At 39.2% G+C, this 25,699-nt stretch overlaps 1 protein-coding gene across 1 annotated transcript in view; it reads left to right on the forward strand.

Annotated features, from left to right (window-relative positions):
• Positions 1 to 959: 959 nt before the first annotated feature.
• TARS (threonyl-tRNA synthetase) overlaps positions 960 to 25,699 on the forward strand; it is a 30,004-nt gene continuing 5,264 nt past the window's right edge. Inside the window, exons 1-16 of the mRNA XM_012807098.2 lie at positions 960 to 1,118; positions 6,350 to 6,430; positions 11,334 to 11,524; positions 15,708 to 15,831; positions 17,482 to 17,603; positions 18,070 to 18,187; positions 18,434 to 18,498; positions 18,581 to 18,659; positions 19,357 to 19,503; positions 20,901 to 20,999; positions 22,181 to 22,347; positions 23,826 to 23,988; positions 24,076 to 24,213; positions 24,833 to 24,910; positions 25,068 to 25,168; positions 25,263 to 25,367. Coding sequence (XP_012662552.1) covers positions 1,062 to 1,118; positions 6,350 to 6,430; positions 11,334 to 11,524; positions 15,708 to 15,831; positions 17,482 to 17,603; positions 18,070 to 18,187; positions 18,434 to 18,498; positions 18,581 to 18,659; positions 19,357 to 19,503; positions 20,901 to 20,999; positions 22,181 to 22,347; positions 23,826 to 23,988; positions 24,076 to 24,213; positions 24,833 to 24,910; positions 25,068 to 25,168; positions 25,263 to 25,367 — 1,835 coding nt within the window. The 5' untranslated portion in view covers positions 960 to 1,061. The remainder of the gene's footprint in view (positions 1,119 to 6,349; positions 6,431 to 11,333; positions 11,525 to 15,707; positions 15,832 to 17,481; positions 17,604 to 18,069; positions 18,188 to 18,433; positions 18,499 to 18,580; positions 18,660 to 19,356; positions 19,504 to 20,900; positions 21,000 to 22,180; positions 22,348 to 23,825; positions 23,989 to 24,075; positions 24,214 to 24,832; positions 24,911 to 25,067; positions 25,169 to 25,262; positions 25,368 to 25,699) is intronic.

Consider the following 25,699-nt stretch of genomic DNA (forward strand, 5'->3'; position numbering starts at 1 on the left):
CCACCACAGGCCTGAGTATATTCCTTCTAAGAGCAATGGACAGACACTAAATAGTTTTAAGCAGATTGTCGTATGTGTCATTTGAAAAGACTATCCTGATGTCTTGTGAAAAATAGATGCAAAACGCTAGGTTAGGAGGCTGTAGTTCTTTCATGATATCACCCTGAAAGCAGCGAGTTGTTGAGAAGAGGGATTGATATTTAATAAGCAAATTCACAAAACGTTAACTCCATAACTTACAATGTGCTCGTGGAGCTTCTGGTTCCAACTGGCTAGTAAAATACATGAAAAAGACCCATCAAATTCCAAACACTGACCCCAATGCATGAGAACGCATGGAGACTTCGTGGTTATTACCCTAAGTAAAAATTTAATTGTATTTTCAGGGATCCTACAGAAATATTTCTTAATGCATTACAGATTGGCGGCGGCAGGTACCGAAGAAAGTTGTTGGAAATGCCCGTCTTCGATCTCCAAGGCGCCGGTCTTGGGAACCCTGGATTGCCAAAAAGCTGAATTCATCGCCAAAACCGGGGACCTGGAGTCTGGGAAATCCGAGAACTCGATAGTCACGGATAGTCCCAGCACCGGGAACGGTATCCAGGTTACGGCTTCCGGAAGCTTAGCCCAAAAGACTCATTTTCTACGGTGGCTGGAAAGGTCCTTGAATAAGCGGCCTAAAGCCAGCTGGAAGAAAGGCGCGTGCGCATGGCGGCCCGCGGCTCGCTCTGGGGAAAATCTAGTCAACCGCAGACCGAGAATAGTAGTTTGGCATCTGTAGTTCCCTCCCCTCGCCCACCGTGCCTTGATTTCCTAGAAGGGGGTCCGTCACCGAAAAAGCTTTTCCATTGGTTTAGAGAACGGAGGGCCCGCCTCCCCTCTGTCTATTGGCTGCACAGCTTACGGGCGGAGTTTGGGCTCCTTCCGATTACATCAGCTGCCTTTTAGGGGCACGTGGCGGAAGCGCAGTGTTCCTGGGCTCCCCGGCCCACCTCTGATGGTCATTTTGCTCCTGTAGTCAGGCCATCGCTTCTGATTTGTCTTTTCTTCCGGGTTCGTCAATGTCTGAGGAGAAGGCCAGCAGTCCTCCAGGGAAGATGGGAGGCGAGGACAAGCGGGTAAGCTGACCTGGTGGGTCGCGGAGGCCGGCATGGGGCTGACCTGGTGCCGAGGCTGCCTGACAGGGCGGAGGCGAGAAGCTGCCAGAGGCCGGAGCCCGAGAGTCCCGGACGTGTCGGAGCCCCCTTTAGGCGGGAGTCGTCCATTCATAAAGTATATTGGGTCCTTGAATTTCATCTTTGGGTCGCTCATCCTTTTGCAGATAGAGACTGAGTCTGTGAGTGACTTGCTTAGAGCCACTTATCTGCAGTCATTAGAAATCGGGACAGAATCAGGATCTTGGAGCTGGAACTTGTGTTTTTGACTCACTTTATGCAAGATCATTGCAGACCTTTATTGATTCAATCCCAAGACCGTGAGAGTTTAAAGAGCTCCCCTTTTAAGGAAGGGGAAGCCGAAAGTCCCGAGATCTGATCCAACTTGCCCAAGTTTGAGTGGTTTACACATAAATGATGGAGGTTTGTTGACCTAACGAACTCCAGAGAAGTTACACCCTTCCCCGTGGCCTGTGCTGGGGCATGCCTTATCACTTTCATACGTGTTAATCATTTCACCTTTGAACTTCTCTTTGGTGTCATCCATTGCTTAAGAACGCTTCCCAGGTCACTTTCAAGCTGCCCTGTTTTAATTATTAGTTCTATCCGCCACTGAGCTGGGCGGTGCGGGTAGAAGGTTGCATATAACCCGGTTGCTGACTTTGAGGGACTCACAGCCTGGTATGTAAGAAAGAGCCAGGAAAACGCTCATTGTGCTGTGTGATCCACTGTGCGGGATTCGAGAAGAGGAAGTGCCTAACTGGTTGGGAGGGCTCTGGAATTGAGTTTGGAAGTATGAGTATACCAGGTGAATCAGGCAGGTCAGGGCTCAGAGGTGAATGCTGGGAAGGCAGTGCAAAGGCACAGCAGAGTAATTTGTGTCTGTGGGGTTAAAGAGATTCCAGAAGGGGAAGGTACAGTGATCAGAAAGATCTTAGGCAACAAGGATATTTGATATTTGTATTCTGTGCATGAAGAATCTTAAACAGGAAAGTGCTATATGTAGATTGTATTTGTAAAAGTCATTCTGTTGTTGGTGTAAAAGGTGCACTGGAAATGGGAGGAGGCTGTTGCAGTAGTCTGAGAGCCTGCACTCTAATTCTGTGGTAGGTAGGACAAGTCACTTGAAAGCAACAATTTTCTTGGCTGTCCCCTTAAGAGATTGAGCAGGGAAAGTGCATGTGTGCTACACTATTTACATGCTGCACTGTGTAAATTTAACTTAAGATGATAGAAGTCAATAGGTGAACTCTTTTCTCCTTTTCATTCCAAGTAAATACAGTATCTTTTTTTAACTTGTTTACTTTCTTTTTCTTAACTATTCATGTCCATAAATATTCCACTATGGATTCTAAGTTGGAAGTGATATATGGCCAACAAATATGGTTTCTCCTTCCTGTAATAATAATTATTTATGGAGCATTAACATGGGTCTGACACTGTAGTGATAAATTACTCGCATTAACTCATTCAGTCCTCATACTAATTCTGCAAACTGGGTTCTGTTATTGATTCCTTTGTAGAGATGAGGTAACAAGCCAAAGAACACTAACTTGGTCAAACCATGTATTCGGTAGCCAGTACTCATAACCTGGCTCTAGCCTGAACTAGTTGCAGATATATTGTCCATCAAACTGTTAAACTTCCAGGGTATACCTATCTCAGCTGTCAGTCTTGGTTTGAATTTATTTAATACTTATATTACATTCTTCAGATAACTTATCTGTTAAATCTTAAACATCCCTGAGAGTAAGTTTTGATTGCTTTTACATAAGTACATAACACATAAACTCCTGTAAACAGAGAACAGTTGCCTACCTTCATCTCAATTGTTAAAGAGAGAGTAAGCCTCAAGGTTACAAAGAGATCTGTGTTGCTGTCCAGCTCTATTCCTTACTAGCTATATACACATGGGCCAGGTACTTACTTCTTTGACCCGGTATTCTTATTTGTAAAATGGGGAAGTATTTAGAACACAGAAAACTTTTATTAAGTCACTCCTTTTTCACTGCTCCTGTTCATCTGGCAAATATCATACAATCAAAACCAAAAATACTGTCAAGAATATAAAATTAATTCACCGTCTTTTAGTTTTATTTTTGAGACAGAATCTCACTCTTTTGCCCAAGCTAGAGTGCCATGGTGTCAGCCTAGCTTATAGCAACCTCAGAGTCCTGGGTTCAAGTAATCCTCCTGCCTCAGCCTCCCAAGTAGCTGGGACTACAGGTGCCCACCAGGACACCTGGCTGATTTTTCTATCTTTTAATAGAGATGGGGTCTTGCTCTTTCTCAGGCTAGTCTTGAACTCTTGAGCTCAAGGATGCTTCTGCCTGGGCCTCCTACTGTGCCTGGCCCATTTCTTTCAGTTTTAAACCAGCACAGACAGATCTGCAGTTAATTAGTGGGTATTCATGACTAGTTAGCACTAATTTTATAGTATAACAAAAGCACATGAGGAATCCTGTAACTGTTGGTTAGTACTTCACTCAATTAGAATGGGCCTAAGTTATATTCATTTGTTCATCCATTGATTACAAATGAACTTTAAAAGTTCACTAAATAAATCCATACCTCGGGAGTAGGGGAAGTTTTAGCTTAGCGTGAAATTGGGAGTCATTTTCAAAATATAGTTTATTTGTAATTATGCAAGTGTAAATGACAATAATCAAAATGCTCATCAACTGATAAGAGGATAAATAAACAATGGAATATTATTTGGCAATAAAAAGGATGAAGTACTGATATATGTTACCACATGATCTTAAATTATTACAAAAGGTGAAAGAAAGGACTAGGCGCAGTAGCTCACATCTGTAATCCTAGCACTCTGGGAGAGTGAGGTGGGTGGATTGCCTGAGCCCACAGGTTCGAGACCAGCCTGAGTCAGAGTGAGACCCCCATCTCTTAAAAAGATAGCTGGGTGTTGTGGTGGGCACTTGTAGTCCCAGCTATTTGGGAGGCTGAGGCAAGAGAAGTCCTTAAGCCCAAGAGTTTGAGGTTGCTAGGAGCTATGATGCCACAGCACTCTACTAGGGGTGACAAAATGAGACTCTGTCTCAAAAAAAAAAAAGTGAAAGCAGTCAATCACAAAAGACCACATAGTATATAATTCCCCTAAAATGAAATGCCCAGAATGGGCAAATCCAGGGACAGAACTTAGATTAGCAGTTACTAAAGTCTGGGGGATGAGGAAAGATGGAGTGACTGCTAATGGGTACAAGCTTTCTTTTGGGGGGGAGGGGGTATGTGATGAAAATGCCCTAAAACGGATTGTGGTGTTAGTTACACAGTTGGGAATGCACGAAAAACCATGGGATTGTGTACTTTATATCAGTAAATTATATGGTATATAAATTATATCTTACTAAGACCCTTTTAAAAATGCAAAACTAAATAGAATCTCCCCTTCACATCCTCAGTACAGGACTTATTATTTTAAAACTTCCCTTTTTTTTGAGACACCATCTCACTCTGTCAGGCTAGAGTATGGTGTCAGCCTAACTTACAGCAGCCTCAGACCCCCAGTGTTCAATGATCCTCTTGCCTCCACCTCTCTAGCAGCTGGGACTATAGGCACTGGCCATAAAGTCCTGCTAATTTTTACTATTTTGAGTAGAGACTGGGTCTTGCTTATTGCTCCAGCTGGTCTTGAACTCCTGAGCTCAGGTGATCCTCTGTAGCCTCCCAGTGTACTAGAATTATAGTTGTGAGCTCTGGTGCCCAGCCTACTTTTAAAATTTTCAATAATACTTGCTTCTAATTGAAGTTCGCATTCCTTATGTTAACGTTTAATGCTTTTTTCCTGTGTCCTACTCATTGTTAACTTGCATTGCTTCCTAAAATAATCTTACTTTAGTCATCTTAGTTTAGTAATTTTCTCTTTTTTTTTTTTTTCTGAGAGCCTCAGGTTTTTGCCCTGGGTAGAGTGCTATTGCATCACAGCTCACAGCAACCTCTAACTCCTGGGCTCAAGCGATTCTCCTGCCTCTGCCTCCCAAGTAGCTGGGACTACAGGCGCCCACCACAACGCACAGCTATTTTTTGGTTGCAGCTGTCATTGTTGTTTGGCAGGCCCAGGCTGGATTCAAACGCCCCAGATTTCTGACAACAAGCTTGTATATATACATCTAGAACACATTTTGCTCATTCTCAAAATCCAGCCTATTGAAAATTTTTCCATCTTTTAAAGTCATTTAAAGCCTTAACACTTATGGTGATCCTAACTAATTTGACAACCAATCATAGAGTTACTTTCTCCTCCACGAGTTTCCCCCACAGATACTAGTTTTCCTGGAGAGACTAAGTTTACCCAGGGATTGGGCAATATGTTTGCTTCTTCCACAGGGTTTAACAAAATACTATGAGAACACATAGTTTTTTTTTTTTTTTTTTTTTGCATGGGTAACATCTGTCTTTTATTTAGACTTTTGGGAATACTTGAAGAATGGCTAGATAAACATTATGTTCAGTTTTTTTTCCTGGCTATAATCTTTAAGTTGTTTCTTTATGGCCATGTACTTTATTATCTGGTCCAAGTAAGCCTGAAGCAAGAGTCATGGGTACAGTTAAATAAATGACAATTGAGGATTTTGAACAGTGTCAGTAGCGCCCCTCTACTTTTTAAGACTTGTTTTTATTGTAATTTGTTAACTTGTCTTTGCCAGTGGTAGAATTTTCTAATCTTTCAAAATCAGATTTTATTTTGCTTTTTAAAAAATTTCAGTAGATTTTGGGGTACAGGTTGGTGTTTTGTTACATGGATGTACAGATGCTAGAATAACATCTTCAACATTTTTCTGGACTGGGAGCAGTGCGTATAATCCCAATGCCTGTAACCTCAGCGCTCTGGGAGGCTGAAGCAGGTGGATTGCTTGAGCTCAGAAGTTCAAGACCCAACTGAGCAAGAATGAGACCTCATCTCTGCTAAAAATAGAAACATCAGCCGAGCATCATGGCAGGTACCTATAGCCCCAGCTTAGGAGGTGGAGGCAGGAGGATTGCTTGAGCACAGGAATTTGAGGTTGCTGTGAACTACGATGATGCCATGGCATTCTACCCGGGGTGATAGAGTGAGACTCGGTCTCCCCTCCCCACCCCAAAAAAAGAAAAGGTAAATTTTTGTGCAGGCACCATTGTGGAGTGGTGCCCAATTATATTAAAATATAAAACCTTCATTTTGTTTTTGGTTTCTGTAGGTCAGCACCGGCGAGGAGAAGAGAAAGGAAGGAGGCAAGAAGAAGAGCAAAGAAGGGTCTGGAGATGGAGGCCGAGCAGAGGTAAGTAACAGTTACCATCACAGAGGGCCTGGTGTGAAGGTCGGCCAGTGACCGACCCTATGTGTCAGGATTCTAATGGTGTACATGGGTTGATAAGGTGGTACTACATGCACAGGTGTAGTAGAGAGAAGAATTCGGAAGGAATGGTGTGAAAGGGAAAAAAAGATTTGCAGTTAGTTATTTGTTATTAGAAAAGAAATCAACTGGAATATGATTGCAGGGGATCTGATTGTGGGGTTGAGTATATAATAAATATTAAAAGACAAAGTTGGAGAGAAGAGCTGTGGTAATTATTCATTTGTCAGATTGGATGCCTCCTCTGGTCATTGCATTAAATGACATGTTAAGGGATAGAGACTGGGTGTTTGAGTTCTGAATACAGCAGAAAGTAAAGAAAGGTCAGTTCCTTAAACCCGTTCTCACTGTTTCCGTCTGGACCTGCTCCTGGGGTTTGGTTTTAAGCCATGACAAATCCCCTTGGGCCTCTTCCAGTCTAGAGAAAATGCACGTAGTTCCTTGGACTGACACTGGTAGGAACTGGCACATCAAAAGCCAGTGCAGAATCAGATTCCTGTGTTTGCTGTGGGAGGAGGCTAAGCTTGTCCGTCTGCTTCGTGTTTGAAGTTGGCCTGCTGTAAACTGTGCTTCACTTTTTGTGGTAGTCATTGCAGCTATTTTATTGGAGACTCTTCAGAAATTTACCAGAACGAAAAAGCACAAAGGAATAGCCTTTTTAGAAGTAGCCCAATAAACTGACTTGATAGAGCCATTTTTATATATGCTAAATTTGCTAAATTTACAGTTTTTGCATTTACTTAGGATGAGTTTAAAGGTGATCGAGTATGTGTTGCATAGAGCCCTGCCTAACCTATTCTCTTCTGAGCCATCTCCTGCTTGTTTTACCCCACTGTAATCGTGAGGGAAATTATTGTGAATTTTAAAATTTGTAAGTAAGGGCAGCGCCTGTGGCTCAGTGGGTAGGGCGTTGGCCCCATATACCAAGGGTGGCAGGTTCAAACCTGGCCCCAGCCAAACTGCAACAAAAAAATAGCTGGGCGTTGTGGTGGGCGCCTGAGGGCACCCTCAGGCTACTTGGGAGCCTGAGGAAAGAGAATCACCAAGCCCAGGAGCTGGAGGTTGCTGTGAGCTGTGATGCTATGGCACTCTACTGAGGGTGATAAAGTGAGACTCTGTCTCTTAAAAAAAAAAATTGTAAATAGAAAAATACATCTGTTTTCTAATTTCTTTTTATACTTTCAATATAATCATACATGGTGGTGTGTCAGTTTAAGAATTAGCCTGGAAATAGGAAACAAAGGGTGCTATTAGAAGAGTCTTCTGAACAGAGAATTTCAAATGGGACATGTGATTCTGTATGTTTAATGATCAGTCTGGGAAAAAAGAGAATACTGTGCAATGTTCAAGACGTTGCTGCATGCTCTGTGCTGCCCTTGTTTATGTACTTTGTCTTGTTCCCCTGAGGGCAGCGTGTGGATCTTTTTTTTTTTTTTTTTATGGAGACAGAGTCTCACTTTGTGACCCTCAGTAGAGTACTGTGGAATCATAGCTCACAGCAACCTCCAACAACCCCTGGGTCCTTGGGTTTAAGTGATTCTCAAGCCTCAGCCTCCCAAGTAGCTGGGATTACAGGCACCTGCCAGAACACCCTGCAATTTTTGGTAGAGACAGGGTCTCACTCTGCCCCATCCTGGTCTCGAACCTCTGAGCTCAGGGCAATCCACCCGCCTTGGCCTCCCAGGAAGTTAGGATTACAGGCATGAGCCACCACGCCCAGCCCAGCGTGCGATCTTATCATCTCTGTAATCCCAGAGCCTGATGCAGAGTCTACTCAATGAATGTTGAATAAACTGAATTTGACACTAAGTTCTTCTGACTGGAAAATGCCAAGTGGCTATGGTGATAACTATAGTAAGATATAGAGCAGTGATTCTCAATCTTCCTAATGCCGCAACCCTTTAATACAGTTCCTCATGTTGTGGTGACCCCCAACCATAAAACTATTTTTGTTGCTACTGTAAGTTTGCTGCTGTTATGAATCATATGTAAATATCGGATATGCAGAATGTATTTGCATTGTTACAAAGAGGTCTCAACCCACAGATTGAGAACCACTGATACAGAGGATTGTGTGAGTGGGTAGGACTGTACTGGTGCTGTAGAATGGATAGGACCAGCTATCATGCTTGGGCTGAGGTATTCACATTCTCCCTCTGGCTTGGAGCTTTCAGTTAATTCACTGGTTCCTTGCCATTAAGGGTCATGAGGCCCGGCAAAAATCAGATGAAAAGCTTCCAAAGAGCAAATAAACAACTGAGGAAGGGGGAGGACTGCTGTAGGAGGAAATTACAAAGCCATTAGGAACTTTCATTTCAAGAGACATTATGGAAATGGGAAGGAAATTTTGTATAAGTGGGGAAAAAATAAAAGAATTATTTCACAGAAGAAACTTACTGTTTTCTTTTTCTTCTTTTTTTTTTTTTTGGCTGGGGCTGGGTTTGAACCCGTCACCTCCAGCATATGGGGCCAGTGCCCTACCCTTTTGAGCCATAGGCGCTGCCCAGAAACTTAACTGTTTTCTAAGAAATTGTATTTGGCTAAGCATGTAGCAGCATGGTACGTGAGTGTCTATAGCCATGCCTGTAGTCGCAGGTACATGAGTGACAAGGAAAGTAGACTGCTAGAGCCCAGGAGTTTGAGGCCAGCTTGGATAACATACTGAGACCCTGTCCCTAAAAAAGACAATTTTAAAAAATAAATAGAATATTTGAAGAAAGAAGTTGTGTTTGAACGGGTTGAAATATAAATATGTACTTTTTAATGTTGTGGTCATTTCTTTTTTAATCATGACCCATGACCTCCAGAAAACACCATTTTTTTATTTTTTATATTTTGAGACAGAGTCTCACTATGTCACCCTCAGTAGAGTTGGTTTCTGTAGGTCAGCACCGGCGAGGAGAAGAGAAAGGAAGGAGGCAAGAAGAAGAGCAAAGAAGGGTCTTTGCTGTGGCGTCACAGCTCACAGCAAACTCAAACTCTCGGGCTTAAGCGATTCTCTTGCCTCAGCCCTCAGTGTATGTGACTGGCGCCTCAGCCTTCCAAGTACGTGGTACTGCACAATGCCTGGCTTTTTTTTTTTTTTTATTAAATCATAGCTGTGTACATTAATGCAATCATGGGGTATAATGTGTTAGTTTTATATACAATTTGAAATATTTTCATCAAACTGGTTAACATAGTCTTCACAGCATTTTCTTAGTTATTGTGTTATAAGATATTTATTATATTCTACACCTAATAAATTTCACATGTACCCTTGTAAGATGCACCGTAGGTGTGGTCCCACCAATTATGCCTGGCTATTTTTTTGTTGCAGTTGTCATTGTTTAGCTGGTCGCGTCTGGATTTGAACCCATAAGCCTCAGTGTATGTGGCTAGCGCTATAGCCAATGTGCTAGGGGCGCCAATCCTAGTATACTTGATTTTTGTTTTCTATTATCTCAAGGCAGTTTCTCAGGATTAGATACTAGTTTGTACTACTTTCAAATGAAGTGTTTTATATTGATATATATTATATAGAGAACTTTAGATAGCATCATTAAAAATGAACAAATGTTGGTTAGGTACAGTGGCTCACACCTATAATCCTAGCACTTTGGGGGACCAAAGTAAGAGTGTTGTTTGAGCTCAGTGTTCAAGGCTGCAGTGAGCTGTGATCAGACTGCTGTACTCCAACATGGGTGTTAGAGTGAAGCCCTATCTCTTAAAAAAAAAAAAAAAGGGAAGAAAGAATATTGAACAAGTATTAGAGCATTTGAATAAGTCACCCATGGCTGATTTAAATTCATATAAAAATAGAAGTTCATGGTAAAATTAAGCCACCTCTTCACTTTTGTGTGCAGTGTTAATATTTATGTTATTAGATTGTAAATGCTGGCTCAGTGCCTGTAGCTCAGCAGCTAAGGCTCCAGCCACATACACCAGAGCTGGCAGGTTTGAACCCAGCCTGGGTATTGTGGCGGGCGCCTGTAGTCCCAGCTACTTGGGAGGCTGAGGCAAAAGAATCACTTAAGCCCAAGAGTTGGAGGTTGCTGTGAGCTGTGAAGCGACGACACGCTACCAAGGGCAACATAGTGAGACTCTGTCACAAAAAAAAAAAGATTGTAAATGCTGTACATGTTAGTAGTTTATTTTATGACCATAGTTTCACTAATTGCTTTTTAAAAATGTTTATGGAGTTTCTGAAAGTAGGAGGAGTCAGATCTTTGATTGTTGTCTTTTTTTTTCTTTCTTTCTGTTCCAAACTTTTGGGAACCTGAGTGGATGTTTTTATACAAAATATTTTTGTTTATTTTACCTACTATAAAAGTGGTATCATGCTGTTTTGTTATATTTGCTAATTAAATATTCCAGGAAAGAAGTCAAATGAATTTATAGTTGATAGTGAGTAGGAATACAGGCTTGCCAGGCTATCTGAACAAAATTGAAACAAAATAGAATGTTTATAGCTCTGTTTGTAAGATTATTTACTTAGAAAAGATCTAAAGGGGGCATCTTAAAAGAAAATAAAACCACCTGATATAAATAATAGCAAAATGGTAATTGTTGTCCATTCAGCTTTTGGGCAGCTCATGTATTTATTATGTTATTTACACTCTTCTATTTAAAAAATTCTTCAAATAAAAATTATAGACGAGGACATTTAATTTCCTTTTAAAACGTTTATCGGAGACCAAATTGAGGTAGCATTTGCTGATTTTGGTGGTCCATTTAACATGCTGAAGAGATTGTGGGTTTCTAAACCATCTATTATGATTATCTCTTTGCCTTTTCTAAAAAGGAAAGCAAGTGTTTACTGATTATTTCCCCGTTTTTTGTCTTGCAGTTGAATCCTTGGCCTGAATATATTTACACACGTCTTGAGATGTATAATATACTAAAAGCAGAACATGATTCCATTCTAGCAGAAAAGGCAGAAAAAGACAGCAAGCCGATTAAAGTCACGCTGCCTGATGGTAAACAGGTTGACGCAGAATCCTGGAAAACTACCCCATATCACATCGCTTGCGGAATTAGGTATAAGCTACATTGGTCATGACCTTTGGTAATTTGTAACCTAGCTAAACTTTATTATCTTGTCAAGTTTATTCTCATATTTTTATTATGTTACTGTTCCATGTTTTCAGTGTGTTTAATTTACATTATTTGAGATTTTTAAAAATCAAATACTGAGCTTCATAGTCAAAATTCAAAGTTAATATCCATAAGAGTCCACTTAGGTCTTATGTTATAAATGATTTTGTATATAAATCCTACTTGGATCATCAATGTCACAAAGCCAGATAGATGATGGTTTGCCTAGTTTTTAGTTAAATGGCTTCATTTTGAGGTTGAAAATGAAGGTAAAATAATCCCACAAGGAAAGGGTATGTCTGACACCTAAGAAATTGTATAATTTTTTGCCCTTAATAAATCCTCAACAATAAATAAATTGTCAAATTTTTATAAAATCCACCAAAGACTTAATCTTAATGTTTATTGAGGTGGGAATAAATTATGTCATGTCACAGAATTAGATGCATACTCTGTAGTAAAAGCTTTCTTAATCTGATATGATTGGGATCAGTAGTTGCTTTACTTATCAGAAAATGATAAAGTTGGGAAAACAAATTGATATACATATATAGTAGAACCTCTGTGGTTTACGACTTCTTTAAGTTGACCTAATTTTCATAGACCAGACATGTACAACATGTACGTTTTCAGTATAGTGTAGGCCTACTTCCTTATGTTGACCACCTCTGTATGTTGACTTTTATAGTCCCTTGAATGGTTATCTGAATAGAGGTTTTACTGTATACATCTTTTTTTTTTTTTTTTTTTTGATACAGAGTCTTACTTTGTCTCCCTTGGTAGAGTGCCATAGCATCATAGCTCACAGCAACCTCTAACTCTTGGGCTCAAGAGATTTCTCTTGCCTCAGCTTCCCAAGTAACTTCCACAACACCCTGCTATTTTTAGAGATGGGGGTCTTGCTCTGGCTCAGGCTAGTCTAGAACCTGTGAGCTCTGACAATCCACCCACCTCGGCCTCCCACAGTGCTGGGATTACAGGCATGAGCCACTCTGCCTGACCTACTACATATATCTTAAAGCAGTTATCAGCAAACTATGGCTGAAGCCTGATTTTGTACAGCCTAAAAGCTGTGAATGGTTCTTACATTTTTAAATGGTTGAAAAAATTGAAATAAATAAGAATATGCACCAGACAACATGTGGCCTACAAACTCTAAAATGTTTAAGTGGCCTTTTATAGAAGTTTGCCAACTTTGGTCTTCCAACATTTTTAACTTAAAATATGTAAGTACCTATGTATTCACTCTTATTTTTATATATATGGGAAAGGCTTTTTGGGAGACAGGGTGCTAATTAGAGTTCTTACGTTATCTTAACACATTTGAGAAGCAGCCTGGAGAGCAGAATCCTTCCAGATTTTTAATGTCGTTTCAGCCATACCTAACTCAACAATATTTTTTGTCAATCGCTTTTATCAAGGCTTTCCAGATATTCAATTTGGTTTTCATAGACCATAATTTCCTTGATGTAGTATTTTTTAAATTATGTTTATGTATTTTAAAATTTATTTATAATAATTATGTATTGAGTTGAACTACATACGTACTAGTTGTCAAATTGTTACATGTTGAACCTAAAAAATAAAATGAGAAGCACAAAAGTAGGATTGAGAACCAACATGGCCGATTCTTGGTAAGCAAATTACTCAGCAGGTTTGAGTAGAATCCACTAGGCCTATTAGCCGTGAGCTTGTACTGTACCACTGGCGTTGGTTAGTACTTTTTACAAAATGAATGGAATGTTTCAGTTAACTTGACAAGTACTTCTGCCTACAGGTACTTCTACCTTACTCCAAAGGAAGTAGGAAAGTTGTGATATCAATCAAGTTTCCATGTGAGATAATAGAGAACTGAATAGACCTTTTAAGTATCAGTTCAACCTTTCATTTTAGAGATAATTTTGAAGGTCAGGTTGATGAGATTGTAGCCATGTCATTCAGACAACCTGTTAATCCAGGAACTTTTTCCTCTACATTCTACAATGTCAACATTAGAATTTAAATGCATGCATTGTAATTTATTAAAGGACTGATTGGAAGGTATTTTTGTAAGAACTACAAAATTCTAAGTTGTATTACATAAAACACTGATGGACTTTAGCTTGAGTTAAGTCACTGATCTTCACTGAGAGTATTTTATGACATATTTACAAAAGTCAGAATAACTTTGTTCTGTGAAAAATGATAGCATGAATAATGGGCTGTTTAAAAGTTCAGATCATTAGTGATGAATATGAAAGGGAAAAAAGAAAAGACATGTTCCATTTTCTTTAAAAGGTTTTTCTTTGAAGCTTTGTCATAAATCTTAAAGTACAGATTTCTTTGATAAATTGTAATGATCCAGTGTAGCCCATGTGTAACTATGGAATATTTTCAAAGTAACTATTGTTAGCATCTAAGGCTACCATTCTGGACCATGAAAGTCATTTTCTAACCCAATACTAGAGAACATTAGTCATCTTTTGATCAGTTCTTTAATCTTTTAAAAACCCTTTTACACCAATAGGATAGAATACATTTCTCTCTGCTAAGTTCATGTTCTGTTTTGTGAAATGTGTAATTTCAGTGGCTCCATCTGACCTCAGAAAGAAAGAAAACATTGGCTATATCCTGTGGGAAAGTCAGTGGGAGCCCTGAAAAGGGAAAGGAATTTGCTTATATCCCTTCTTTTGTTCTTCTCTCCTGATCTTCCCATATAGATTGTATAAACTTGGTTGCAAACCTTACACAGCAGTCCTGGCTAGCTCAAAGCCTCTGCTGATAGGTTTATTTGAGCGTAACGGTGTAATGGATGTATACTTTCTTCTTCATAGTGTAGAGGGTTGCCTGCCCCTGTTGAGATGTCCAGGCTGCTACAGACTGTCATTCTCTAGCTGCTCACCTTACTCTACTCTAGCCACTTCCCAAATAAACCTTTTTTCATTGTATTTCAACTTGGGTCTGTGTCAGTTCCCTCGCCTGGAATGCCATCTCTCCTCTTGTCTTCCTGTCTGTACTTTTTGGTCCTCCCAGCCTCTCATTTCTTCATCGTCAAAACCTTTCCAAACTGTGACTCTGCTGCTTTCTCCTTCTGAGAACTCCTGCAGCTTTTACACTTTCAGGGTCTGACATTTCATCACCGTGTACTGTGTACTGAGGGATCTAAGTAATATTTTAATCCATATTACAAAAGTGGCTTTATGAAGTAGTCCATTTAGTGCTATATTTGTTATTAATACTGTTATCGTAGGCATTTGCGTAATTCTAAGGTTAGCATTGTCTATCAAAGAATCTGGTATACATTTTAAGCTAGAGAATTAGAGAAGTTACTTAGTAGGCCTCTTTTTTAATTTTAGGGTCTAAATATCTTGGCTTTGTCGAAAGCTTACTTGGAGAAATTAAAGGTTGATTTAGTGACTGACTGACTAAATAATCAAGGCACTGTAAATTGATTTTGCTTATTTATCAGAGTTGCTGTGTCTGTTTAAATAAGAAGCATTGAGTGTCAAATACTGTTTTGAATTTTCAGGATCTTCTAGTTACATTTTTAGGTACATTTTTTGGAGGAGGGATTTGCATTTTCCATTTTATTTCAGAAAGATACAAGTACATGTACTATTAGTGTGTGCATGTATATGTGTGTGTATAGATGTCTATATACACACATACATGCTGACCTCACATTCACCACCTCACACAGGCTGACCCCAGCCACACTGATTTCCTTGCTGTCCTTCTATCACTCTCCCTCTAATTCCCATAGCTGGAGTGGATAAAGTTTGGTCACACACACATATACACTAATGCTACATGTATTTTGTATATACATATACCTGTATCTTTCTGAAATAAAATGGAAAATGCAAAAAAAACCAAAAATGTACCTAAGAATGTAACTAGAAGATTCTGAAAATTCAAAACATTATTTGACACTCAGTGCTTCTTACTAAGACAGACACAGCAACTCTGATAAATAAGCAAAATCAATTCACAATGTTTTGATTAGTCATTCAGTCATTTTATATACATATAGAGAGAGAGAGAGAGAGAGAGAGAATTTATTTTCTTGTTCCCAGATTGGGTGTTGTGCTCCAGAAGATTGTGTAGAGTCTTCTGTTTTTATATATTTGTGTGTATTGTTTTTAAGTCAAGGCTTGGCTGACAACACTGTCATTGCTAAAGTGAACAAAGTGGTTTGGGACCTGGACCGCCCTCTGGAAGAAGATTGTACCTTGGAGCTTCTCAAGTTTGAGGATGAGGAGGCTCAGGCAGTAAGTTTTTACTTAGTATTCATTGAATTTTACCCCGAAGGTTCACATATGTAGTCTTTTCCAGCTTGTTACTATTGCCACTGGGTGTCTAGAATTTATTGCTATCTTGTCATATTTGAGATCTTCATTGTGTCCTTCATTTAGACAACGTAATAAAAGGCTTGCCTTAGGAAGTTAAGAGGTAGAGTTAAATAAATGTATTTTCATTATTAGATCCTTCAGTAGGGAAAATGTGCTGGGAATTTTATGAAAAACAGAGCAAGCAAGTAAAAATTGTTTTTTACGCTATCAGCACTTCAGCAAGGTGTATACATTTAACAGATAAATTTGAACATTACTTAAAAGTACTCCTCTTATTGGAAAGTTTATTTCTATACTTTTTCTCATCTTAAGTGTGCAAATCTGGACACAACTATAAAAATCAACCTGCATTTGATGGCAAAGTTTTCTCTGTATTTTTGTGTTTTGTTTTAGTGATGTGGATCAGTGGTTTTCCAGTGTATGTTGGTGTATGTAAGTTTTTTATGAGAATTTCAGTATCACTTTGGTACCTTAATAATCTTGAAAACATTGCTTTGGATATATATATATATATATATATATATAGCATCACAGTTCACAGCAACCTCCAACTCCTGGGCTTAAGCGATTCTCTTGCCTCAGCCTCCCAAGTAGCTGGGACTACAGGCACCTGCCACAACGCCCAGCTATTTTTTGGTTGTAGTTGTCACTGTTGTTTGGTAGGCCCAGGCTGGGTTCGAACTGCCAGCTCTGGTGTATGAGGCTGGTGCTATAGCTGCTTGAGCTACAAGCACCGAGCTGCTTTGGTTACATTTTGACTCATCTGAATGAAATCAAGTACTGCTATTTGATTTCATTGTTCCCATGTTTGTCCCTGTATTTTATCATTATCATGGTGTTGCATGGTCAAGTTTGCCTCAGTTGTTTGGGGCCAATTAAGGAAAAAAAACACTAATTCTTAAGTGATGTTCCATAGTCAAGTATGTGTCACAGTATGTGGGACATGAGACTGGACATACTGATTCAAAAGAGCCTGGGCCATTGCAGTCAATAAGACAGTTTTCAGGGTGGCGCTGTAGCTTAGTGGGTAGGGCACCAGCCACGTGTACCAAGGCTGGCTGTTCAAACCAGGCCTGTCATTGGGACCACAATGATAACTACAACAACAACAACAAAATAGCCAGGCATTGTGGCAGGCGCCTGTAGTCCCAGCTACTTGTGAGGCTGAGGCAAGAGAATCACTTAAGCCCAAGAATTTGAGGTTGCTGTGACACCAAAGCACTCTACCCAGGGCGACAGCTTGAGACTCTGTCTCAAAAAAAAAAAAAAAGTTTTTAGGAAACAAAATCCATCCTTAATTCATGATGCTGGATTGAATATAATTAGTTTGAAAACAACTAAACTGGATGGTTTCCAAGGTATAAATACAGTACAATTTAGTAATTTAGAAGCCTTTTAAATTACTTTGGCTGTGGAAAGAATCACTCTGTAGGTATAAATTTATACATTTAGATTTGTATATATTGAGTTTATTTTTAAAAATTTATCCAATTGTTTTAAGCAACCACATTAATTCAAAATTTGTTGTATGCCAAGATCCATACCATCCCTGTTTCTGTGAATTTTCAGGTATATTGGCACTCAAGTGCTCACATAATGGGTGAAGCCATGGAAAGAGTCTACGGTGGATGTTTATGTTACGGTCCGCCCATAGAGAATGGATTCTATTATGACATGTACCTTGAAGAGGGGTATGTTATGTAACTGGATAAAGACAAATACAGTCTGAATGACTAAGTTATTTTTAAAGACCGAAAGGAAGAACAGCATAGAGCTCATTGCTTCATAGTCACCAAGTATTCCCGTCACTAAAAGTTGAAGTGTCACAATTGAGACTTTAATGAGATGTTCTAGTGATGGTGGTGGAACCCTAATGTACACTACAGCACGAAATGAAACTGGTCCTCTCCTGGCCTTTAAACCTGGTTAAAGTTAGGGGCTCACTAATGGGAATGGTCACCATGATGGCCGAGGCAGAAGTCACTGAAGATACAGAACATAAAAATAACTTAGAACAAACTCTCAGTTTAAAATTCTAATATATGATGCAAGGATCTAACTTTTTTGCACTAAAGCCCTCAAAGTATCCCAAATAAACATTTCCTTGAGGCTTGGTATGATTAGAATGGAAAGAGGTAACACTCTTTTCTCTTTCAGGGGTGTGTCCAGTAATGATTTCTCTTCTTTGGAGGCTTTATGTAAGAAAATCATTAAAGAAAAACAAGCTTTTGAAAGGTTGGAAGTTAAGAAAGAAACTTTACTGCAAATGTTTAAGGTATATTGAGCCATAATGTATGACCTCCACTTTTATAGCATTCATGAATGTTACTTGACGTTAGGCCAGTAAGTTTTTGTTACTATTTTGTTCTTGGATGTTTTTAAAACATGAAATATCGACACATTTATATTTATACAGTGCTCTGATAAGGTATACTTGGAGTTATATTTTAGCTATAGTATTTAGAAGTAAAAATTAAGGGAGGGTTTTTTAAAAATATATGTTTATGTTTCCTATTTTCAGTACAATAAGTTCAAATGCCGGATATTGAATGAAAAAGTGAATACTCCGACTACCACTGTCTACAGGTGAGAGCATCAAATGTCATGAAATGCATCTTGTGCGTACATCATTTTGTCTCTGTTAAAATGGTTTTCATTTTGTCTTTAGGTGTGGCCCCTTAATAGATCTCTGCCGGGGTCCTCACGTCAGACACACTGGCAAAATTAAGACTTTAAAGATACACAAAGTAAGCAATGTATTTTATAAAAGACAGTGTAAAAACATATTTGTGTCATAGCTGTGTGTTTAAACTTCATTGCTTTCTCTTCTCTACCATTTTTTTCTGGCATATGCAAGGAGGATCTTTTTTTGCATGCTGTCCACTAGCTGGGTGCTGTATGTCATTGAATGTCTTCTATAACCTGAATTCTCTCAAGGAGGGATTGACTCAACACCAGAGCAAGCAATAGAGGGATGGAGGTTTGGGGGATTCACATAGTCAAGCACTCGGAAAGCTTTGAGATTCACTGTAGGAATATATGCGCTTTTGCCCTTTCCATGTCTAAATTAATGTCATCCAAGTTCTTTTTTAAAACAAAAACTAATCCTGGCAGTTTTATGCTAGTTCATAAGCATTTTGTGGTGATAAATAAAATGCACTTTAAATCAAGATAGTAACTGACTCATTTCAACTTTTTTTTTTTGAAATTATTTCCATTTTTGCTTAGTCAATTTCTGAGAAATGCCTTTGTTGACAGTGTAATGTTTGTGGAATTAGGGTTTGGGTGTGTATTGGTGGGTGGGCATTTTTTGAAGGAAGAAAATAGTCCACTTTGTGCTACAGAAAGAATCAGACCACCCTAGTTAGCCTTCAAAGCAATTAGGAATTAAAATAAGTGAAATGTTTACAACTTTAAGTGTTTCATGGTTAACTTCTTTTCCAGAATTCCTCCACATACTGGGAAGGCAAAGCAGATATGGAGACTCTCCAGAGAATTTACGGCATTTCATTCCCAGATCCTAAAATGCTGAAAGAGTGGGAGAAATTTCAAGAGGAAGCTAAAAACCGAGATCACAGGAAAATTGGGAGGGTATGTTAAAAACCACTAATGTGTCTACACTGAGTTTTCTTCAGTTTCGTCTGAAATTTAGCTCTGTTAACTATGAATTTCAGTTAGAGGGAATGCTATAGCTTTCAAGTAACTGGTGCTGTGTCCTGTGTGAGCTATAAATACTAATTGCCCACGTTATCTTTCTGAAGTGTGCTCAGTGCCACACAAAAATGTGTTTTAATTACTTTATTGAGAACAAACACTGATGACCTATATTTTTCTTAAAATAACTACGATGGCTTTTCATACAACTGGGAGAACTAACTAGACTTTGGAAACTGTCTCGTCTCACAGATTTATCTTAAAAAGGTGGAAACAGAATCCCAGAAATTGTTGCCCAAGTTAACACAGCAGTTGTTGGATTCTGTTCTTCATTTCCTTCATCCACTGACTGGCCTCTGAATTAGAAGCCAGGTTTGATAAAAACACTCCTTTCTAAAATAGGGTTTGCTCTGTGCTGGGGTCCTTGGCTGTTCGGTCATGAAGCTTCAGCCAGAGGCAGCATCCAGTCACCAGTCAGCCCTTGGCTGCCCACCATTCCAGCCAAGAACAAGTAGTGAGCCCACTGGGCATTTGTTAAGAGAGTTGGTCAGCAAGGAGTCAGAGGGTGTGTTTTTATTTTTTGCCACCATCACCCAAAGCCTAAAGCCAGGCAATTTCATCTCCAACATCTATTTTATTATCAGTATCTTTTTCCCAGTTTCCTTCCTCCCCTGCTTGTTAAAGAAAGAAAGAAAACAAACACTAAGATTTTTGTTTTGTTTTTTCTTGGAGACAGAGTCTTACTCTGTTGCCCTAGGTAGAGTACCATGGTGTCCTAGCTCACAGCAACCTCAAACTCTTGGGCTCAAGTGATCTTTTGCCTTAGCCTCCTTGTAGCTGGGACTACAGGCGCCTGTAACAAAGTCTAGCTATTTTTACAGACAGGGTCTCGCCTTGGCTAAGGATGGTTTAGAACTCCTGAACTCAAGCAATCTACCCACCTCTGTCTCCTAGAGTGTTAGAGTCACAGGCATGAGCCACCGCACCTGGCCAAACACCAAGATCTTGAAGCTTTAATGAATTAAAAACCGTGAGAGCTGCTGTAGTGGATAGTGAGAGAACTGAGTCACTTGCTCCCCATCATTGTTGGGTGAACTTGGCTGGATTGAGGAATGTAACAGCCTGGAAATGTACTTGTGCTAAGTTGTAAATAACTGCAATTTGGCACCATTACATTGTATACCTGAAATATTGACATCGGTTCTTTAATTCAGGATTGCTACTAATTGAAATACAAGATGACAAACCATATTCTGAACTCAAGAACACTGACATTTGTGTTGATGAGCTAGACAATGTATATAAACATGCTTTTGCTTTTCTTTTTTACCCAGGACCAAGAACTGTATTTCTTCCATGAACTCAGCCCTGGAAGTTGCTTTTTCCTACCCAAAGGAGCCTACATTTATAATACACTTATTGAATTCATTAGGGTAAACCGTATTTATTTTCTTATGAAGATTTAGGATATAAAATGATTTTATTGAGTAGTTCTGCTAAAAGGAAAGATAATGTGTATTTGAGAAGAAAGACAAGGTGGATGTAAAGTTCATGTGCTATTTCAAATAGTTATATAGTAAATTACACATGAACTTGGTGTCTACTCTGTATATAAAATGCTAAATACAGGTAGAAGTCTGAGGTCTCATAAATTTTCTGATGTGTGAGTTTGTTTATACATATGGGTGTATATATGCAGAGGGACACTGAGCTTGAGGTGGGACCTGTAGTCCTGACATAAGAGCTCTGTGCCCTCTAAGTCTTTATATTGCTTTCAAATATGAGTTTATAAACAACAATATAACCAATATCTTACATACTCAACACTCAGATTTAGGAAATATTCACTTAAGCTGTATGTGCTTCAGATTTTTTGTTAAAGGTGTATAAAGCCCCTCTTTAGGACCCCTTCCTAGAGGAAACTACTACTTTGGAGTTGGTGTGGATCCCTTTTGCCCTTGGTGTCTATACTTACCCTATATACAGTAGAACCTCCGTAGTTGAGCACCTCTTTACATTGACCACCTCCCTACGTTGACCTGATATTCATAGACCCAGACATGACCACATGTATATATCAGAACAGTAGGTCTAGTTCCTTACCTTGATCACTTCCGTATATTGACCATTTGTTACAGTCCTTGGGCGGTCAGCTGACAGAGTTTCTACTCTATATGTATCCTTAAATTATTTATGTGCTTATGAATTTCAGATTAACATATATGAAGCCTCATTGTGTATCAGACCGCATTGCAGTTGTTTTGGATACTTAGAAATCTAGTTTATTTTCACTTGTTACATATTACTTGCTTACATAACTGCCACAGTGCCCCCATTCCTGCACTGATGGATGCATGATGTATAGTGATGTAGGATTTTCCTGAGTTACTAGCCAGGCTGTAGTAGCATTGTTCTTATCATCCTCCTTAGGTACGTATGTCAAAGAGTTTCGTCTTTGGTAGGTATTGGGTCAAGTACACATGCATACATGGGTCACAGCATATATACATCTTGAACTTCACTAGACAGTGAAAAATTGCTCTTTAAATTTTTAGTCCCACAAGAAGTGTGAGCATTTATTTGCTGACTATGTATTCTGTTTGTTTTGTATCAGAGTGAATATAGGAAAAGAGGATTCCAGGAGGTGGTTACCCCCAACATCTACAACAGCCGGCTCTGGATGACCTCAGGCCACTGGCAGCACTACAGCGAGAACATGTTCTCATTCGAGGTGGAAAAGGAGCTATTTGCCCTTAAACCTATGAACTGCCCGGGACACTGGTATTGAGCAGCTTCGCTTCTAGTGAAGATTTTTCATGTGCTATAGTTAGTCCTAGATTACTTTCCCTCCTCTGAAAGAATTTGGTTAGAAACAAGTTACCTCATCAGAAGAGTATTTAAATGCAACATTATTATTGTATTATAGTAGCTTCCATTTCTGGTTAAATCCTTAGATCTTTAGACATTCAATAATGGTACTAGGGTTATAGCAGCATAGAAGACAGGATATATATAAAATAAGAAATGTGGATGTGGCACATAGTATATTATCTACATTTAGTTTTTTTTGTTTTAAGAATTCTGTTCTGGGCCAGTGCTCTGGCAGGCCAAGGCAGGAGGCTTAAGCTCAGGAGTTTGAGACCAGCCTGAGCAAGAGCAAGACCCTGTCTCCACTAAAAAATTAGAAAAATTAGCCAGGCATGGTAACAGTCCCCTGTATTCCCAACTACTTAGGAGGCTGAGGCAGGAGGATCCCTTAAACTCAGGGGTTTGAAGTTGTTGTGAGCTAGGCTAATGCCATGGTACTCTATCTAGCTCAAGCAACAAAGAGATTGTCTCAAAAAAAAAAAACAAATTCTAGCTCGACATGGTGGTTCATGCCTTCTTATCCCAACACTTTGGGAGGTCAAGGCAGGGAGGATGTTTGAGGACAGAAATTGAGAGCAGGTGGGCTAATGTAGCTGTAAGACCCTCTCTCTACAAAAAAAGTTTTAAGATACCTGTTCTGTAAGAATCTACTGCAGATAAATTAACATCCTTAGACCATCTTCCCTGCCTTGAGTCTACTCCAGAATGTTGTGTAAAGCGCAACTTGGGGGATATAGGCAGTTCAGTGTCCACAGCTCCTAGGAGCCAGGTCTGTAAGGCAGAGAGAGGAATCTCCACAAAGAAGCTGGGTCCTCCTGCCTCTGGAGTAGCTGGGACTGCAGGTGTGCACCACCATTCCCAATTAACTTATTTTTTTTTTTTTAACTTTTTAGAGATAGGGTCTGGCTATGTTTCCCAGGTTTATCTCAAACTCAAGTGAGCCACCAAGCCTGCTTGGATCTTTAAGTTCTGAAGCATCTCCAGACTAACAAGGAAACTGAAGCACCTTTGGGACTGACAAGACAGCGAATCTAACTTTAGTTTTCATTGTTACAAATTCTTTGTATATAGCTAAGATTTTAAAACTATGAGATCTCAATTTATTGGAAATATTGCGCACAAGGACTTGGCCCCCACTAAGGGAATATATTTTAGGTGTAGTTGGTTTTATTATAATTTATCTGCTGTTCAGGCAGATAAATTTATCTGCTGTTCAGGCAAGTGCCTCCGTTATTATATGAAGCCCAGAATTTGAGGAATGTTGTTTGTATGGCAAGTAGACTGAAGGGCTTTTTGACAGCCTTTAATCAAATTAAACGTAATATTAGCAAAGCTGTTTTATTCTTAAGTTTTATCCTAAAAGAAGTGGATTTTACTTCTTTTTTCTTTAGCCTCATGTTTGATCATCGGCCAAGATCTTGGCGAGAGTTGCCCCTGCGTTTAGCCGATTTTGGGGTACTCCATAGGAATGAACTATCGGGAGCACTCACAGGACTCACCCGGGTCCGAAGGTTCCAGCAGGATGATGCGCACATATTCTGTGCCATGGAGCAGGTATGAGACTCCGTGGAATAAAATACTTTGAAAGTATCAACAAAGTCAAAGAAAATAAATAGCACTTTTTTTTTTTTTAATTTAAAGATTGAAGATGAAATAAAGGGTTGTTTGGATTTCCTGCGTACTGTATATAGCGTGTTTGGATTTTCTTTTAAACTGAACCTTTCTACTCGCCCAGAAAAGTTCCTTGGAGATATTGAAGTATGGAATCAAGCTGAGAAAGTAAGTGGTATTTTACAACATGCTTTGAAAACTGTTTGACTGAAATTGGCTTAGAAATTGGTGTAAGAAAGCCAAACCTCTTTAAAAGGATAAAAGCAAAAGGAAATTGGAAATGATTTCTAGGCTTGAGTAAGCTATTTTTTTCTATATGATTTTGTATTTCAGAAATGATTGAATGTTTTAGTATTTTTCAGGCTTTGAGCTTTAAAAGGGAATTGCACGTGTTTAGGTAAAGCAGAGACTAGTAATCCATGAAAGTCATCATGTTATTTTTTGTTTCAAATTAGGCTAGAAAAAGGGAAGTTAGAGGTGAACAAAAATTAAAATTATAGGCCAGGTGTGGTGACTCACACCTGTACTCCTAGCATGTTGGAAGGCCAAAGCAGGTGGATCACTTGAGCTCACGAGTTCAGCCTGAGCAAGAGTGAGACCCTGTCTCTAAAAATAGCTGGGCGTCATGGTGGGTGTCTGTAGTTCCAGCTACTAGGGAGGCTGAGGCAAGAGGATTGGTTGAACCCAAGAGTTTAAGGTTGCTGTGAGCTATGACACCATGACACTACCAAGGGTGACAAAATGAGACTCTATGCCAAAACAACAAATATTTTTGCTTTATCTTTAGCAACTTGAAAATAGTCTAAATGAATTTGGCGAAAAGTGGGAATTAAACCCTGGCGATGGCGCTTTCTATGGTCCAAAGGTCAGTACCAAATTATATTTGGGTAATGTGATTTTCATTTCTGGTTGAAGAAGAGATTACTTTAAAATAAGAGGAAAATCACTCCAAATCTAACTTAGGGGCTGAGCTTTAATATCTATCGACAGCATCTCATAATAACCCAGCCTTTGCTTCCTAGATTGACATACAGATTAAAGACGCAATTGGTCGGTACCACCAGTGTGCGACAATCCAGCTGGACTTTCAGTTGCCCATCAGGTTTAATCTTACTTTTGTAAGGTGAGTTTCTGGTGTCTGCTCTGAATATTCTTCTTCAGGGATATGTAAGGGGAAACATATATAACAAGGCGAGACAATTTTTTTTTCTTTATAGCCATGATGGTGATGATAAGAAAAGGCCAGTGATTGTTCATCGAGCCATTTTGGGGTCAGTGGAGAGAATGATTGCTATCCTCACTGAAAACTACGGGGGCAAATGGTAAATTTTGTCATTGTTTCTGTCTGATCAGTATAAATTAGCTAGAAGAAATACCCACTGTCTGATGTAGTTGTGAGATGCAAAAGGAGAATGGTTTAAGTTGGTCACTTCTGATTAATGACAGATGTTTAGTAAAAAGTAAGGAATTACAATCTAAACCCAAATTAAAGAATATTTGTTACAGGAGTAGGGCACTGGCCCCATGTACCGGAGGTGGCGGGTTCAAACCTAGCCCCAGCCAAAAACTGCAAAAAAAAAAAAATATATATATATATATATTTGTTACAATATAGACTATTACTATTTTAATTTCAGAACTTGATCTGTTTGAA

The sequence above is a fragment of the Otolemur garnettii genome, unplaced genomic scaffold (assembly GCF_000181295.1).
Source record: "Otolemur garnettii isolate 467f Iridium unplaced genomic scaffold, OtoGar3 scaffold00063, whole genome shotgun sequence".
NCBI lineage: Eukaryota > Metazoa > Chordata > Mammalia > Primates > Galagidae > Otolemur > Otolemur garnettii.